The 18528-nt window shown below is 41.2% G+C and overlaps 1 protein-coding gene across 5 annotated transcripts in view; it reads left to right on the top strand.

Moving 5' to 3' along the window:
* The window catches only part of ATG7 (autophagy related 7), a 268513-nt gene that overhangs the window by 66491 nt on the left and 183494 nt on the right, over nucleotides 1-18528 (top strand). For all 5 annotated transcript variants that reach the window (XM_057554298.1, XM_057554300.1, XM_057554299.1 and 2 more), the window contains 6 exons: nucleotides 519-607; nucleotides 2247-2368; nucleotides 6365-6455; nucleotides 7214-7358; nucleotides 13050-13208; nucleotides 16801-16995. In XM_057554298.1, the coding sequence (XP_057410281.1) occupies nucleotides 519-607; nucleotides 2247-2368; nucleotides 6365-6455; nucleotides 7214-7358; nucleotides 13050-13208; nucleotides 16801-16995 (801 nt within the window). The remainder of the gene's footprint in view (nucleotides 1-518; nucleotides 608-2246; nucleotides 2369-6364; nucleotides 6456-7213; nucleotides 7359-13049; nucleotides 13209-16800; nucleotides 16996-18528) is intronic.

Genomic DNA, 18528 nt, shown 5'->3' with positions numbered 1-18528 from the left:
GGGTTGGGGGAGCTGGAGGAGGGAGGAATGGGAGGAAATATATGTTAGCAATATCAAAGACATCCGGCTTTTTAATTTGGTCTCACTGGATTTACAATGGTAGTGACCCTTCCTTGATTTTCTCATTACATGAAAATTAGCAATTTTCGCAGATGATGTCTCTTTGTGAGAGGATTTTCTCTGTGTGAGCCCTGACAGTTGACTGCCCTTCCTCCCTCCCGGTTTTCCTTTCAGTCTTTCTTCCTTCTGAATGTATCTAGTTCCTACTCTCTGCCAGGCCCAATGCGAGGCACAGGGGGCGTGCAGAGAAGAATCTGACAGCCCCTGCCATCAAGAAGTTCTCTTGTCTGGTGTGAGGTCCTTTGGCTTTCTTCTCTTGCCTCTAGCCCTTCACCAAGTGTCTAATTGTTGATGCTTTTGCAAAAGAGCATAAATAGGAAAGAGGAGGGATTAGCAGTGTTTGTGTTGTGAATGTGACATGATACTTGCCTCACTCAGAAAGTCTTTTCTGTTCACAGATAACTATTGGTGTATATGATCCCTGTAACTTAGCCCAGTACCCTGGATGGCCTTTGAGGAATTTTTTGGTCCTAGCAGCCCACAGATGGTATTTACGTGTGTGTGTGTGTGTGTGTGTGTGTGTGTCTGTCTGTCTGTGTGTGTGTCTGTCTTTGTCTATATGTTTTTGACATTGTGCCTAACTATATCTATATTTCTGTTTTCCCAAATGGATTTTTTTCACTGCTGGCGTAGAAACCAGATAATAAATCGATCAATCAGTCATGATCCAGTTTCCATCAGTGGTGAGCCTCTAAGCAGGTCTGTTATGGAGCTTCAGACTCCAACCATACAGCCCTAAAGATATCTTAGAGTAGGGCAGGGCCAACAGCTGGAGGTCCCCATCCTGAAATTCTCTAGCCCTCCCTTCAGCTGAGTCAGGTTCAGATAGGATTTTCCTGTTGCTACCATCTGCCCTTTTTCTCAACCTTAGACTAAATAAAACAGAGGGTAATATACATTTGAAAAGATGCTCAACATCATTAGTCATCAAGGAAATAAAGTATAACTAGATACTACTCATTAATAAAGATAATAAGATACCATTATGAAATACTACTACATACTCACCAGATAATGAGATACTCACCAGAATGAGTTTAAGAAGATGAGAATACCAAGTGTTGTCGAAGATGTGGATGAATTGGAACCCTCAAACACTGCTGGAAAACTGTTTGTCAGTATCCACCGAAGTTAAAAATATCTATAGCTCAGCAGTTTCCCTCTCGGGTATATACAGCACAGAAATGCATACTCAGATGCAAGCAAAACATATACAGGAATGTTTATAGCAGCATTATTCTTAATAACCAAACACTGGGAATAACCCAGCTGTCCTTGAACAATGAAATGGACAATCAATAGTGGTGTATTCACTGCAATGGAATGCGATGCTATAGTGAATCTGAATGAACTACTGATACACATATCAACATGGATGAATTTTAAAAAACATAATGTTGAGTGAAGGAGTCTGGACCTGAGATAATACGTGCTCCCTGGTTCCATGTATGTAAAGGTCAAAACAGGCAAAACCCATGTCTGGACTTAGAAGTTGGAGTAAGAGTTACTTTTGAAGGGGCTGGTTATTGACTGGGAGGAGGCATGAGACAAGCTCCTTTATATTTAGGATTTGGGTATTTACCTTTGTGTCTGCTTTACTTGAATAACAATGTTCACTAAAGATAGCTAGATTATAGATCATCCCCAGAGGGAGAGTGTTGTACTTGCTTGTCCTGGTGGGGAGTCTGTAGAGCTGTGGGCCTCCTCACCACTGCCCGAGCTGCCGTGTCGTAGACTGTACGTTCAGGTGGGAGAAGGGGGACCAGAGGAACCCATGCTTGTCTTGGAGTTTCTTTTTAATATCTTGTGAGCTTTTTTTTCTTTTTCTGCATTTAAGATTCATTTGTCAGAAATATTCATGTGCAATGTGAAATTGTTACATAAAACTCACCTAAAAAGAAATCATAGCCAGTTCAGCGCTCAGCCTCTAAACGCTTGGACAAAGGAAGCCTGCGTGGATATGTTCAGAATCTCTCAGAGGTTAAGATCATCCCCCAAGGGTGTCAGGGAGGCATAAGTACAATGAATTGAATCCTCTCCATCTGGGTTTGCCGAAGCTCTTACGTGAGCTCTTTCTTTTCCTTCCTTAAAAAAAATAAAAAATAAAAATCTGGGCCCGACATCAGGAGTAGCAGTTTCCAGTCTGTTGAAGTCCTCTGCTTCCGGGACCGCACTCTGCAGGGGGTGAGAGACGTCACCCACAGCATCATCTTCGAAGTGAAGCTTCCAGAAATGGCATTTAGCCCAGGTAACTTGCTGGTCTTTGAGAATGCATATACTTATCATGTACCAGAAACCAAATGAGGTTTAACTTTTCTTTCATCCCTTCGCAATGGCAATGGAGATAGAGAAAAGTACAGCTCCTACCTCTTTGCCACTAGGAGCTCTTCCCTGGAACAGAGGGCATGCTCTGCTATTCAGACAGGAACAAAGGCAGAGCTTGTCCTCAGGAAATTTCCTCCAGGCAGTTTTTTCAGTCCTGAGAATTTTTTTTCCCTCTATTTTTTGTTTTTGCTTAACATAAAATCTTTATTCCTTACCCTTCTTACAGGAAGAATGAAGTATTAATGCACCTACATATTTATTTGTTACAAAAAGTTGTGTGTGATCTTATTTTCCATATAGTAAGCCAGTCAGCAAAAGTGCCATTTCTCCTTCCACGTTTAATATTCTTCATCTGATCCTGTGTGGTAGGCATCAGCTGTTCTCCGTGTTTCATAAGTTAGGAAACTTGGGCTCACAGATAATGTTTTATATATATAGATAGATGTGTGAGTGTGTGTGTGTGTGTGTGTGTGTAGATATAGATACCTGCATTTATTTATATATTTATATTTATGTACACATCACAAAGACAGAATAACATACCCAAATTTGAGTAAAATAAAGGTAATAATACCCACCTCATGGAGTACCCCTTATGAGGAATCTGACTCCTATGTAAAAGACGGACGCAATGGTGGCATATTATAGTTGCTTGATAAATGCTAATTTATGGTAATTTCCTATCTTACCCATAGCCGAGAACCCTTTCCAAGATGATCCCTCAGATTTCTATGTCTTACGTGCTGTCCAGAGTACTTTTATATACCTACATGGTTTAATTTGCTCCTTACAGCACCTGCATTGTTCCAAGGAACATTGCTTTCTTTAATCCGTGGATCATGTGCCTTAATGTGAGTGTGTGTTTTGGGGGTGAGGGGTGTTAAAATCTCTGCTTCGTCAGGCAAAAGAAGAAGCTGTTTACTTGTTAGTTTAGAGCCTTAAAATATCTGTCGCCTCTCTGCCTTCTTTAGATATTTAATACATTTGATTTAGCACCCTCTTCTGGCACATTCTAAAATAGCTCCCATGTGATGTTTCATTAAGCCGCCACTGGAAGATAGCTCCAGGGGAATGAGGTGAGCGTGAACTAACCTGTAATGCGGCCTGGTCTCCACCTGGCAGGCCACCAACTATTTCCACATGTCATTCACTTAATCCTGCCAACCACCTTTGGGGGGAGGCACTTTTCTTTCCATTTTTAAAGATAAAGTCACTGAATTACTCTTACTCCCTGCTCCCAGTGATATATCACTGATGCTTGGTGAAGCTGGCAAACCCAGGAAACACCGTGCAATTCCATTTGAAAAAGAGGTTTTCTGTAGCGCAGTAGTGCTGTCAAGTCTTTACGCTTGATATTGAGTGTAGATTATTTAGTTTAAGAGAGGTAGATGTTCCTCTTTTTTCATGTAAATTAATGTTTTCCCTCTTAGCTGTAAATAAAACCTTATAATAAATAAAACTTTGTAAAGTTATTCTGTATCGTAATGTGAACTGAAGGTATTCGTATGGTAGTGTCTTTTAATATTTCTAAGACATCCCATAGTTGCAATGACAGTGTTATAAGAAATGCAATTTTGAATATCCTGTGTCTTCTTCTGCTCTTGGTGGTGCAGCCAAGCTCACCCCCCTTTGCTGATACAGAGTGTTGGAGCAGCTGGCTGAGGGAAGCAGCAGACACTGCTGAGGTGGGAGCCCTCACCCGAGAGCCCTGCTGAGAGCCCTGCTTTCAGTTCCTGTCCTTGACGTGCTCCTCCTCTTTGTCCAGCTAGGGGAAGACAGGGCGTAACTTTCCCCTAAAAAATATTTTCTCATTAACTTGGGGTATGTCTAATGGATGTAGATTATATGGAAGCAGATATGATAGACTAAATATTATGGTCACCTATAGTATTTTAAAAAATTATCAGTAAGTTTAAAGTACATCTAATTTTCTTAAAATGGCTGTAACATCTTGAGTACAGAGATGTTTTAATTTGCAATGACATTTTGTGTTTGTCTTATAATTTCTTATCTGTAACAGGAGAAAGCTGAGGCTGGAGTTATTAATTATAGTACTAGACTGTGTTTCTGAATTTCTTGTCAAATTTCTGTACATGTGTTAGAGAAGCATTTTTAAATTTAACATGAGAATAGTAAGAAAATCCAACAAAATATGAGTTAGTAACTGGTTTGAACTCTTTTTTTCCCCCCAGAAAAATGATTTTGGAGTTCTTATCCTCTTTAAGAACTCAAATCTATTATTTCAGTTTCAATTTTTTGTGATGTAAAAAAGGACCACACCAGAGCACCTGAGTTAAAACAGGAAGGGTCATTTGTTTTTCGGCTCCTTGCTGTGAAAGATAACCCCAGCCAAGTAGCTTTTGAAGATAACTGACCCCCTCGTTTCCCATTGGTCGTCCTGTCCCAGAAATAAAAAATTGTGTAAAGCAAATCAATACCTCTAGGTCCCATAATTATATTGAGCACTATTATTTTAAGAAACAAAGGTTGAAAGCTAAAAAGTTCCCAAGGAAAGGAAAATAGAGGTGTTGATAGAAATAAAAGTAGGAGAATGTCCAAAGAAAACCAGTGTACAATTAGAGACCAATGTAAAATTCCTGCCATAGCCTTGTATCTCTTAACCTTAAGTCAAGGAGCTTCTGTTCCTTCAGGGACTGTTACTTCAAGCAGATATTGGAGGTGATGCTGGAAGAGTAGGTAGCTGAGTGAATTGCCTGCTAAGGAGTTAAGGCTTTATTGTGAATTTTGGGAATTCAGTGAGGAAGGGAGAGTGACTGAGGTCCCAAGGTGTGGGGAGTGTAAGACTGGGTAGCCCCCATTAGCAGGATTTACAAGGCCGGGTTTCCACCAAGGAAGCCAGGTTTCCACCAAGGAAGCCAGGTTTCCACCAAGGAAGCCAGGTTTCCATTAAGGTGAGGAGGTAGCAGAAGTATTCTGCAAAGCAATTGAGATTTTTAAGAGGATTTTGCAACAGTGGAATAGAGCAGCATTACCCTGAATGTGTCCTGTGAGATTTTAATTGGTGTTACTGGTTGAGGGAGATAATGGAGAGCCAGGTAAGATTGGGAAGCTCAAAGCCAAATCAGACAAAGTGGCTCCTTTACTGCAGGTTTCTCAGAGCTTTATCTCCCTCATGTGCGATGTGACGCTCCAGGTTTGGGTGGTGGTGGGGCAGGTGGAGAACACAGGTAGGTGTACAGAAGCATTTCCCAGGCCCGTCAGCCATGGGATCTTTATCCTCTCAGAGCTTTGCATGGAGCACATTTTGAGAACAGCTGGAATTGGAGTTACAGAGGCACCCATTGCAGAGGTTAAAAGAGGTCCGCGGAAAAGGGAAAAGTCAGAGGAGAGGAAAGTCTGAATGGATAAGGATGTGCCTAAAAGAGAGGGCAGCTTAACAGAAGAGCAGTCCCTTGGACTGAGGTCTGGAGACAGGTAGGCACAGTGATGGAACTGAGAGGCTGGGTGGAAGCGTAACGAAAGGATGAGGAGCGGAAGGGGCGCGCTCAACGGAGAGGTACAGGTCCGGGTGGGAGCTCAGCAGAAGGTGTGCTGCAGTCACACTGGCTTGTCTTCCTAAGGTAGAAAGCCCTTCACAGGCTTAGACCCGCTCCAGATACATTCTTTTTTTGGAGCAACTTCCAGTAACTACAGAAGTTAAGGCAACTCGGGCCGGAGACCAGGGCTATTTCAGAAGCCCTTCTGTGGGAAGACAGTGCTTGGGTCTGAGGGTCTCTAAACAAGATTCCTAGTGGCTCAGGAAAGTGAGGCAACTGAGGCAAGTAGATGCAAATTCTGGCCTGCAAACCTTGAAAAAGAAGTGAACTAAAAGCTTATCAATGTGTGAGCCATCTTGCTGCTTTGACTTATTTTTTAGTTTTCCCTCCTTCCCTAAGCTTACTGTTTTATTTGCCTTAAGATTGTCCCAAGGCAGTTGGATGGGAAAAGAACCAGAAAGGAGGCATGGGACCAAGGATGGTGAACCTCAGCGAATGTATGGACCCTAAAAGGTATACTTTGGAAGCCGTTTTCTCCAGGGTGCACACCAGGTTCTGTCAGGCCAAGAGCATTGCCCAGTTCAGTCAGGGGGTGCCTTCACACTGACGACGAGTGTTAATCCACTCTTGGCTGCCTCTTGATTTAAGTTTGGTTGTGAGAATTAATATTAATGATGGATATCCTGAAGGACACACAATTCATGTTTCTCTAGACATTCTAAATTTCGTTCTTGCTTCAAGCTCAGACTCTCAGACCTGTGTACCTACACCACCTTTTAGTTCTTTATTCATTGCCCTTTGATTTTGTCTATTAGCCTACACTGAAGGACATTATAAGAAATATTTCACAGAAACCAGTACTGTATTGAAGGCATGATGTAAGTACCCCCTTTATTGAGGAGACGGAAATTTCTCTGTTTTCAGTATTAGGAAAATCTTTCCTCAGAAGTGGCTGGTGTGTTTTTATTCCTGGACACAGTAACTCCTACACCTGGTCATGCTTCCCATTTCACCTTGGCTGCTGGGAGCTCAGGATCAGATTGGTGGCCCATCACTGTGCAATTGCAGAGGATAATGTTGGCATGCGTTCTGTGTGGTCACCTTTCTCCTCCTCGCTCACCCTCAAGCTTTGTTTTACTTTTCCTTCGATACTAATTTCCATACTATTTGTTTCTTATTTTCTCATACAGCTACTTTCTATCTAAAAAGGACAAGATTGGGGCATAAACGAGTGACTGACTAAATAAATAAGTAATTCTCTCATTTTCTAGGTTAGCTGAGTCATCAGTGGATCTAAATCTCAAATTGATGTGTTGGAGATTGGTCCCTACTTTGGACTTAGACAAGGTTGTGTCTGTCAAGTGTCTGCTGCTCGGAGCTGGCACCTTGGGTTGTAATGTAGCCAGGACATTGATGGTAAGTTTGTGGGGGTCAGATGTTACCTCTAAAGCTATGGCTTCTCTTCTTATTTCACTATACAGTCCACCTTCCATACCCGTGGGTTTTGCATCCGAAGATATGGAGGGCTTTGTATTTTATGTAAGGGACTTGAGCATCTGTGGATTTTGGTATCCCCAGGGGCTCCTGGAACCAGTCCCCCACAGATACCAAGCGACGACTACACCTGAGTGCCTTCTCTCTCCCAGACTCCCCCTATTCTCTCTCCCTCCCTCCCTTCTCTTTTTCCTCCCTGTCTCCCTCCCTTTTTTTTCTCAGTATCTCTTTAAGTATAAAAGGAATACATGCTTTTATTATAAGGTAGAAACAGGAACTCTCCCTCCACTCCCATCCCAAGTCACTTACCAGAATTAAGCAGACTTCACAGATTATTACACAGCGTCTTCCCCTGAAGTTTTTGTAGGCATGTGCAAATGCAGCGAGAGAGATTTGTCATCTTTGCTCTTACTTATTTATTTATTTATATTTACAAAAATTGGATCATAGCATACTGTCTGTAGCACGCTTTTATTTTTAACTTAATATAACAATAATTGTGGTTCTCTTTCTATGTATTCCGTATTATGTATATGTAGGATTTTATTGTATGTCTTGTCCTCAATTTATTTAATCAATTTCAGCATATTTTTCTTTTAGAGATGCTGTTGAAATGAACATTCTTACATCTTTACATGTCCATGGGATTATTTCTTTAGGAAAAAAGCCCTAGAAGTAGAATTACTGTGTTAGAGAGAATGTAAAACAGAGCTTTTAAATTTGCATTTCTTTAATTAGTGAGGGTTAGTATTTAATTTTATTTCTTTTGTGAATTTTATTTCTTCTATTCATGTCCTTTGGGCTTTGTTTCTTATATATTGACTAGGAGTTCTTTTTTTAATGGATATTAACCTTCTTTCTGTAATATAATGCAAATATTTTTCTCAATTTAAGTTATCTTTAGCCACATAAAGGTTTTTAAAAATTTGATGTTATTAAATATGTCAGTCTTTTTCTTTATGGTTTATAGAACTCTTGTTTTTATGTTTAGATCTTCATCAATGTGGAATTTATTTTTGTTTTATGATGAGAGTTAAATATCTAACTTTTTTTCCACAAAGTGGATAGTCATTTGATTGAATGGTATTCGTTCAATAATACAAATCATCATTTTTCCACCTTTATCAAATACTAAATCTCCTTATGTACCCGAGTCTCTTTTTGGATTCTGTTTTGTTCCGTCATTCCATTTGTTTGTTCCTGCATTATTACTCACCGCTTTAACTCAAATTACAATGAATTTATAGATAAATTGGGAAGGATTGACATCTTTACAATATTGATGCTTAGTTCCAGAAGCATTGTATATCTCTTAAATTATTTAGATCATCTTTGTAGCGTTTTCTTTATTTAGGTCTCACACATGCCTTATTTAGTTTATGTTCACATGTTTAATTGTTTTTTTCTTTTAAAGATATGTTCCTCCCACTAAATTTTCCAGTTGACTATTATTGGGATAAATAAGAAAGATATTCTATCTGGCCATCTTTCTAAACTTTCTTAGTTATATTAGTTTTTTGGTTGATTCTTTAGAATTTTCTAGGTTGATAAGTATTCCTCACCAACATTTATACCTATTTCTAGGATTGGCTACGACTCCATGGTTTTGCTGAGGAATAGTGGGGAGAGTTGGCATCCTCATTTTGTGACTGACTTTAATGAGAAACTTCTTGTTTTTCCCTTTAATTTTCATATGTGATATTGGTTTCTGCTAATGCTCTTTTATAAATTAAGGAGGCAGATTTTTATTTCTAGTTTATTATGAGTTTACATCAGAAATGATTGTTGAGCTTTATCAAATACATCTATCAAGATAATAGTATTCTAATGTTGAGCATTCCTGGAAAAAAACCCTATTTGTTCATGGTATGTTATTCTTCTAATATACTATGGGATTCAACTGATAATGTTTTGTTTTTTTTTTTTAATTTTATAGCTACTTTATTTATTTATTTATTTATTTTTGGCTGTGTTGGGTCTTCGGTTCGTGCGAGGGCTTTCTCCAGTTGCGGCAAGTGGGGGCCACTCTTCATCGCGGTGCGGGGACCGCTCTTCATCGCGGTGCGCGGGCCCCTCACCACCGCGGCCCCTCCCGTTGCCGGGCACAGGCTCCAGACGCGCAGGCTCAGCAGCCGTGGCTCACGGGCCCAGCCGCTCCGCAGCATGTGGGATCTTCCCAGACCAGGGCTCGAACCCGTGTCCCCTGCATTAGCAGGCAGATTCTCAACCACTGCGCCACCAGGGAAGCCCCTCAACTGATAATGTTTTATTGCTAGGTTTTACATATGCATTCATAAGTCAAGTTGGTTTATAGTAATGTTTTTTCCTTTTCTTTGTGGTGTCATGTATCTTAGAGCTGAGTTATGCTACTTTTATAAAATAAAACTTTCTGCCTTTTTCTATGCTCCAGGACAGTTTAAGTGTATGACTTATCAGTTCCTTGATGGTTTGGTAAAATTCAGTTATAAATCCATCTGGGCCTGGTGCCTTTTGGAATTTTGCTGGCAGTGAGGGCAGGGAATCTTTGGGAACTTTTACAAATGTTTCTCTAGTCATTGACCTTTTTAGATTTTATACCTCTTTTGAGTCAGTTTAGTCATGTTGTTTTCCTAGAAAATCATCCATTTCATCTAAATTTGAAAATTAATTGATATAAAATATATGTGGTATTCTCTTACCATCTTTTATTTTATTTCATTTTTTTTATAGCTACTTTATTTATTTATTTCTTTATTTTTGGCTGTGTTGGGTCTTCAGTTCGTGCGAGGGCTTTCTCTAGTTACGGCAAGTGGGGGCCACTCTTCATCGCGGTGCGCGGGCCTCTCACTATCGCGGCCCCTCCCGTTGCGGGGCACAGGCTCCAGACGCGCAGGCTCAGTAGTTGTGGCTCACGGGCCCAGCTGCTCCGTGGCATGTGGGATCTTCCCAGACCAGGGCTCGAACCCGTGTCCCCTGCATTAGCAGGCAGATTCTCAACCACTGCGCCACCAGGGAAGCCCCTATTTCATTTTTTTAAAATAAATTTCTTTATTTCTCTATTTCTTTTTTGGCTGTGTTGGGTCTTCGTTGCTGCACGCAGGCTTTGTCTAGTTGCAGAGAGCAGGGGCTACTCTTCGTTGCGGTGCGCGGGCTTCTTATTGCAATGGCTTCCCTTGTTGCGGAGAACGGGCTTTAGGCGCGTGGGCTTCAGTAGTTGTGGCTCATGGGCTCTAGAGTGCAGGCTCAGTAGTTGTGGCACACGGGCTTAGTTGCTCCACAGCATGAGGGATCTTCCTGGACCAGGGCTTGAACCCATGTCCCCTGCATTGGCAGGCGGATTCTTAAACCACTGCGCCACCAGGGAAGTCCTTCTTACCAACTTTTAAATCTTCTCTTTGTCTTCTTTTTTATCTCTCCTTATTTCTAATGTTGAATATTTGTGTTTTCTCTTTTTTTCTCTTTTTCAGACTTGCCAGAGAGGCTTGTCTATTTTATCAGTCTTTCCAGAGAACTATATCCTTGATCTCTTTATTCCATAATTTTTGTTTTTGTTTTGTTTTGCTTCCAGATTCATTAATATTTACTTTTATCTTTATTCATTTCCTCCTCCTTTTTTTGTGGAATTTATTTCATTCTTTTCCTAACTTCCAGAATTAGGTACTTAAGTTTTCTTAGCATTTTTAAAATTATAAAGTCATTATAGACCCATTGTAGAAAATTTGTAGAGTATAAGAGTTGTAAAGCAAGAAAAGAAGACCCATTTTTGACTACATTTTCACTTATTTCTTTTCAGTGTTTGTTTAATGTATATTTAAAAATCTTATTTGATATATAAAAATGCCCCTTGCTTTTACCAATTAACATTGTAAACACTTTCTCATGTCATTAAAAAGGATACCTAAAAAGCTTTCTTAATGGCTGTAGAATATGCCTTCTTGTATGATGAAACATGATTTACTGTGACATTCCCCTAATGTTAGACATTAACATTGTTTCTAGTTTTTTACAACTCTAAATTATGTTACAGAGAACATCTTTGTGATTGCATTTTTGTCAGTATTTCAGATTATTTCCTAAAATAGATTGCTGGAAGTAGGTCAAAGGATATGAACATTTAAAAAGTTCTAGAAACCTATTGCCAAATTGCTTTCCGGAAGAATTATACCAGTTTACATTCTCAATCAGTAAAATAGTTTTTTCATCACCCCATCCTCACCAGCATTGAGTATTGTAACTTTCTTTAATCTTTACAGATTAGCCATTTAAACTGTGTAGCATTCCAGGAAACCGAAAGTTAAGTGTGAGAGTCCACATGCATGTGACTAACCTGTGGCATGTTTGTAATTTACGTAGCTTTCTTCCCACCGCCAAGCATGTTCCCAGACTGCCTTCCTTGCTCTCCACTCAGCATTGCTTTAAGGAATGCAAAAATACTCCCGAAATAAATATCCCCAAGCCAAGCACCAGTGACTTTTGGATTTTCCATACCTTTATTCCCCCTCCATGGTAGTTTGCTTACCTGGTGAAAGTCACTTATAAAACTGGGTGGGTAGACCAAAGTTACCAGTGGGCTTCAAAACAAACAGCCGACTTAAACTATGCTTTCAAAAGAGTGGATTCTGCCCATCATCCTCCACCCCGACAGTGAGTCTTGGGTTGTTGTTGTTGACTGTGCCCCTGGAATCATCAGACTAACTGAATTTCAAAGTCCCTAATGGAAGGATATTGAAATAAGACAGAGATCAGACTCTTAACTCTGCAGCCAATCCTGGCAGGGCTTCTCTTACATCACTGTGCTTGTTTATGATTTACCGAAATACACATACCCCATCTCACCCCAGAAAGTAGGCATCTTCATTTGGTTGCCACTCTGGGGATCTCATTTCCTCCCCACCATTAACCAGATCTATGACCTAAGATAAGTCGCTTATCTTTTCTGGGCTTCAGTTTCTGTTATCTGTAAAATAAAGTAATTGAACTAAAGATTTTAAAGAGCCTATGTAATTTTAAAATCATGTGGTTCTATAAGACTCCATAGGAGATGGAATTGAAGTGTATGAAATCATGAAAACTATTTCTGAGAATGTAGAATTGTCCCCTACATTCCAGAATATTAATAAGGGCTTTGCCTCTTGGAGAAAAAGTACAAAATCTTCTATGATGTTATACAATTGGAAATAACTTATAAGTCACTTTTACGAGGAGCTAATTCAGGCTTTAAGTGAATTTTAGGATGAGCCGTTACTTATGCTTACTTAGTCATTCAAGGAAACAAGGACATTGGGTGGCTCTTGCTAATCCTTTTAAGACAGTAACAGGGACAGTTCTTATGGGACTCACCCCCAAAGCTTCCTCTGGTGCCACTGTCAAAAATAATGAATTATTAGTCAGACCCACAATGACATTTCTTAGTCCCATTACTGTAGGAAGCCAGGCACTGTGTGTATAATTATTTTGTCTTTTAAAGGAAGTTGACACTGTCAAAAACTGAATTTGCACAATTCAATTTCTGGAGTTTCCTGTATTTCGAGGTTCCCAAGCTGCTCCAAAATAAAACCCCTTTTAGGGATTTCAAGGGAGACACCCTGTGAAATGTTCATCAGAAACACACCATGATCTCCTGTTTCCATGCAGGGTTGGGGCGTCAGACACATCACATTTGTGGACAATGCCAAGATCTCCTATTCCAACCCTGTGAGGCAGCCTCTGTATGAATTTGAAGATTGCCTGGCGGGTGGTAAGCCCAAGGCCCTGGCTGCAGCAGACCGGCTCCAGAAAATATTCCCCGGAGTGGTACGTCGATGCTGTTTGAGAATGTCTGAGGTTTTCTCCTGGATCTTTCAGTGTTTAACTCTTGGGGAATGAGGCCCTGTGGTATTGGTGAAAGGGAGTCAGACATCTGTCACTTACTACCAGGCCCTCATCATGTGGCTGAACCTCTGTTTCCTCATCTCAGAGGTGCAGATTACAAGAACAAAACAAAACTCTCATATATTATTATGAAAATAAAATGAAGAGTACATGAAAAGAATGTTTTATAAGTTGCAAAGCATTATCTGAGTTGAGGAATTTGGGGTACGAATATTTTTAGATACTGCCTTGTTCCAAAGGGATTTATGGTGGCTCAGATGTAGGATATTATTTTCCTCATCACCAGAATACTTGATAGTTAGTACAGGTTTATGAAATTAAATTGAATGTAAGTCTGCAGAAGAAAGATCTGGCTAATGTTTAGCTTTTTATTCCAGCTGCTTCTTATTTTTGACTTTCATCGTTTACTTTAAAAACAGTGAGGCAAGTCATTCAGCTCATTTGATTCAAAATCTTGCCAATGTTTTTGAGGTCATCCAGCAAAAGACATTCTGCATCTTGCATGCTTAATCAATTTATGTGACAGAGGTTAGATTAGGTGTCTCCGAAGTATCTGTTTGTACTTAAGGTGCCACAAGAGACTCTTGGCCCTGGCTAAAAATAAAAAACCTGCTTTCTCAAAATTTCTCTGTTTAGTCACTCAGCATTAGATTCATTCATTTTAACAGTCTTTGCTTTAAAAGCAACTTTGACTGTTTTGCCCATTTCATCAGTGTACCAGAGGAATGTCATTTATTGGGTTTAATTGAACAGTATTGATTGAGCACCCACTGTACCCAGTGAGGTGCTGGATGCCAGAAGAGATAAGAATAAGTTACACCCCATCATTGAGGAGGCATCTTAGTTAGGTTTCTGCTGTGACAATATTGCATATCACATACCCCCAACATCTAAATGGCTTACGATCATAAACATTATTTCATGTTCATGGGTCTGCAGGTTAGCCATAGCTTAGCTGTAGGCTAGGCTGGACTCAGGCTTCGAGTCAGGTTCCAATCTGCTCTATATGTCATTATTTCAAAATCTACGCTCCAGGAGCAACAGTCAGCTGGTCCTACTCTTCTTATGGTGGAAGGGAGAAGTGTAAAGGAGTTGGTGAGGCTTACCATACCTATACCTGTTAAAGTCTCAGCTCAGAAATGGTACTGTGCAGTGTCCTCCGTCTCCATTGCCAGAGCTAGTCACAGGGCCAGGCCCTAAGTCAATGGGGTTGGTCAGTATACCCTGCCTTCCTAGTGGGGGGAGGTCCTGCAAAGTCGTATGGCAAAGGGCATGGACATATAATTCTATTAGAGGGAGGCAGTGCACAGTCAGGAAGAGTAATTCATTCTATCACCAGAGAGTATCGTGAACTGCCCTCTGGGCCCAGACAGACCTGGCTTTGAATCTGAGCTCTGCCTGAAAGTTTTGCTTGCCCAAATCCTAGCCATGCTCTATGACCCAATGCAGTTCCCCCTATTTATTTGTTCAGTTATTCTATGACTTGCTCACTTGTCACATATTTATTTAAGGCCTACTGTGTGCTAGGGACTGGGGAACAAGGCAGACGAAGTTCCCCCTCCCTTGCGTAGAACTTCAAGTCTAGATGGGGGCATGGTCAATAAACTAATTTCCTAAACGGTTACACTTGTAATAAGTGCATGAGGCAGGAGCTCAGTTGCTGTGAGAATGTTTAACAGGTAGGCCTGACCTAAACCAGGCTTCCTTGAGGAAGCTAAGTCCTGAAGCATGGGTGGGAGTTAGCTAGACCAAGGGGGGGCAGAGCTGTTTGTGCAGAGGCGTGAGGTAGGAAGCAGCATGCTGCCTTTGTGGACTGAAAGAAAACCAGGCTAGCTGAAGCATGGAGGTCAAGAAAGACACAGAGCTAGGGCGTCAGCAAAGGCCAGGTCATGCTGGGCCTTAGAGATCAAGTTCACCTTTTCCTGAAAACATCAGACTACCAGGATCAAGCCTCTTCCTCAGCACTTACATCATGTTACTCCATCTTACCTATTGGATTATGCATTCCTTACCACTGGGAGCCAGGTCTCTTATACTTTTATCCTTCATGCCTTATAAGTAATAATAGATAACACAGAATGCATCTAAGTACTAGTGTAGTTCATCAAGTTCGTGAAAAGTACTTGTGAAACTGTTTCACTTATTGGTTAGCTAGGCTTATGTAATTTTCTTTGTATGTTCAACTTAGTGTTCAACAATCAATATTGTTGATATTTTCATTCAACATATATTTACTCATCACCCTCCTTACACCAGGCCATGGACAGAAGGCTAGTCCTAAGTGAAGAAGACATGAAAAGAACTGCTCGGCTACAAATACCATGCCTAATCCTGGGGTTGAATTAATGGAATAGGAAAAAACCTGACTTTAATAAATCAAATAACTATTTGAAGTCACCATTTTTTCCCCCAAAGGTAAGGCAATAAAATGTAGGCTTGTGGAGCCACGCTAGGGGTTTTAAAACCCCGCTCTGGACATCTGCTTCCAACCCTGAAGGGTAACGGATAGACTAGCTCTCCTACCATTATGCACCTAAACGTTCTGCACCTGGGTAGACTATATAAAGTGACTCTTCAGACACTGAACAATATGTAGTGAAAGACGGTGGTCTCAGAAAGAAGTGTTTGTCCCAATTTATTGCATGCAGACACTTTTTAGCCCATTGGCACTCCTTTGTGACTCACAATTCATCTGCCAAGACACTGTGGAGTCAGCAGGGGACAAAAGGTAAATTATAGAGCTGTTCTAAAGCCCCCATGAGAAATCCTGAGTCCCCACACTCAAAGAGAACCCAGGTTGCTGGGCAGCTTCTGCTTTTGGACAGGAAATGAAGCTTCACTACCACACATAGCTGTCACCCACCCCCCAAACAAATATCTGTACACTCCTAAGTCAGTTTTCTAGTTCAAGGCAGCAAGTAGAGGTTTTTGGTTTTGAGGGTTTTGTTTGTTTTTAGTGCGTATACCCCTAAGAAGATTAAGGCAAGACTAGCAGTCATTCTAATCTTACATGAATTTATTAAATTATTTTTGTTCTAACATCCCATTTGGAGGTATTCTACCATAAGGAAGGGGAGGGGAGGGCAGCTTGGGAACAAGTGGGGAGAGACAGCCTGGCTGGATGGAGGGACTTAGGCAGGCAGAGGGCATTTTGATGAAGTTTCTTGGCCTCAGATTGTAGGAAAGAGCCAAAGGTACACAGTTTTCTCCAGTGTTCACCTTTTCTCACATGGGAAGTGCCCCCCACCCACTTTGGAACTAGGATCCGTGTGTCTCTGTTTGCTGCTCTGTCCAGCTTCAGGGACCCTGGGTGACAGGAAAGGGTGGTCTAGGTTGAAGAGGTGAAGAGGGTTGGGGGCACTGGCAGCAGAAGGCTAAGGCAGAGTGGTCATGACGGAGAGACTTCAGGCTGTAAGCGACCGTGCGTGCACGCCTGCAGCGACCGGGAGATGCGGGCTCTGAGATCCCGCCTGTCCCTTTGCTTCAGACCCCCCTCTCTCTGGTGTGTCCCCAGAACGCCAGAGGGTTCAACATGAGCATCCCCATGCCGGGACACCCAGTGAACTTCTCCAGCGTCACCCTGGAGCAGGCCCGCAGGGATGTAGAGCGGCTGGAGCAGCTCGTCGAAGGCCATGATGTCGTGTTCCTGCTGATGGACACCCGGGAGAGCCGATGGCTGCCCACCGTCATCGCCGCGAGCAAGAGAAAGGTAGAGTGTGGGTCCTCTGGTGGTGACTTAATGCATCATCTCCCCAGGGGGAAGTGTACCCAATCCGCCCCCTCCAGAGCAGAGGGTGCTTTGTGTGGCCTAGTGACCTGGTACAAGAGGGCTTCCTGCAGAGACTGTCTCTGCTATATCCAGCATAATTGTTACCCTTTACTGTTTAATTTTCATAACCACCCTGTGAGGTCCTTTACTGGAAGGGACACTCTACTTACAATAGAATGTAAGCTCCAAGAGGGCAAAGATTTTGCCTCATTCACTACTGTTGGGTCAGTGACAGCTTCAAGGGCCAAAAGAACTGAAGGGTTAAACACTGGGTTGGCCAAAAAATGCCTTCAGTTTTAAGTAAAAATAAAAGACACATTTTTCATTTTCACCAAGAACTTTATTGAACAACGTATTCACCCTTTTGTTCCACTACCTTCTGCCATTTTTCAGGCAACTTCGTAATTCCATCTTCCCAAAACTTTTTATCTTTTTGAGCAAAGAACTGTTCCAGGTGCCTTTTATAGTCTTCCACAGAATTGAAATTTTCCCATAAGAGAATTTTGTAAAGACCTAAATAAATGGAAATCCGAAGGTCAATGTCTGGTGAATATGGCAGATGAATCAGAACTTCCCAGCCAAGCTGTAACCGTTTTTACCTGGTCATCAAAGAAACATGCAGTCTTGAGTTATCCTGATGGAAGATTATGCGTTTTCTGTTGAGTAATTCCAGATGCTTTTCGTTGAGTGCTGCTTTCAGTTGGTCTAACTGGGAGCAGTACTTGTTGGAATTAATTGTTTGGTTTTCCAGAAGGAGCTCATAATAGAGGACTCCCTTCCAATCCCACCACATACACAACATCACCTTCTTTGGATGAAGACCGGCCTTTGGTGTGGTTGGTGGTGGTTCATTTTGCTTGCCTACGATCTCTTCCGTTCCACATTATTGTACAGTATCTACTTTTCATCGCCTGTCACAATTTGTTTTAAAAACGGAACGTTTTCATTACGTTTAAGTAGAGAATCACATGCGGAAATACAGTCAAGAAGGTTTTTTTCGCTTAACTTACGTGGAACCCAAACATCAGAGCGATTCACATAACCAAGCTGGTGCAAATGACTTTCAACACTTGATTTGGATATTTTGAGTATGTTGGCTATCTCCCGCATGGTATAACATTGACTGTTCTCAATTAATGTCTCAATTTGATCGCTATCAACTTCAACTGGTTTACCTGACCGTGGAGCATCGTCCAGCAAGAAATCTCCAGCACAAAACTTCTCAAACCACTTTTGACACATTTGATCAGTCACAGCACCTTCTCCATACCCTGCATAGATCTTTTTTTTTGCATTTCGGTTGTGTTTTTACCTTTCTTGAAATGACAAAGCATAATATGCTGAAAATGTTCCTTTTTTCTTCCATCTTCAATATTAAAATGGCTACACAAAAATTCACCAATTTTGATAAGTCTATTTTTAAACGCATGCTGATATGACAGCTGTCACATACAGTCTAACAAAATTGTTTCG

Source organism: Balaenoptera acutorostrata, chromosome 10 (assembly GCF_949987535.1).
Source record: "Balaenoptera acutorostrata chromosome 10, mBalAcu1.1, whole genome shotgun sequence".
Lineage (NCBI taxonomy): Eukaryota > Metazoa > Chordata > Mammalia > Artiodactyla > Balaenopteridae > Balaenoptera > Balaenoptera acutorostrata.
The sequence above is the reverse complement of the archived record's forward strand: the minus strand, read 5'-3'. Positions and strand labels throughout refer to the sequence as shown.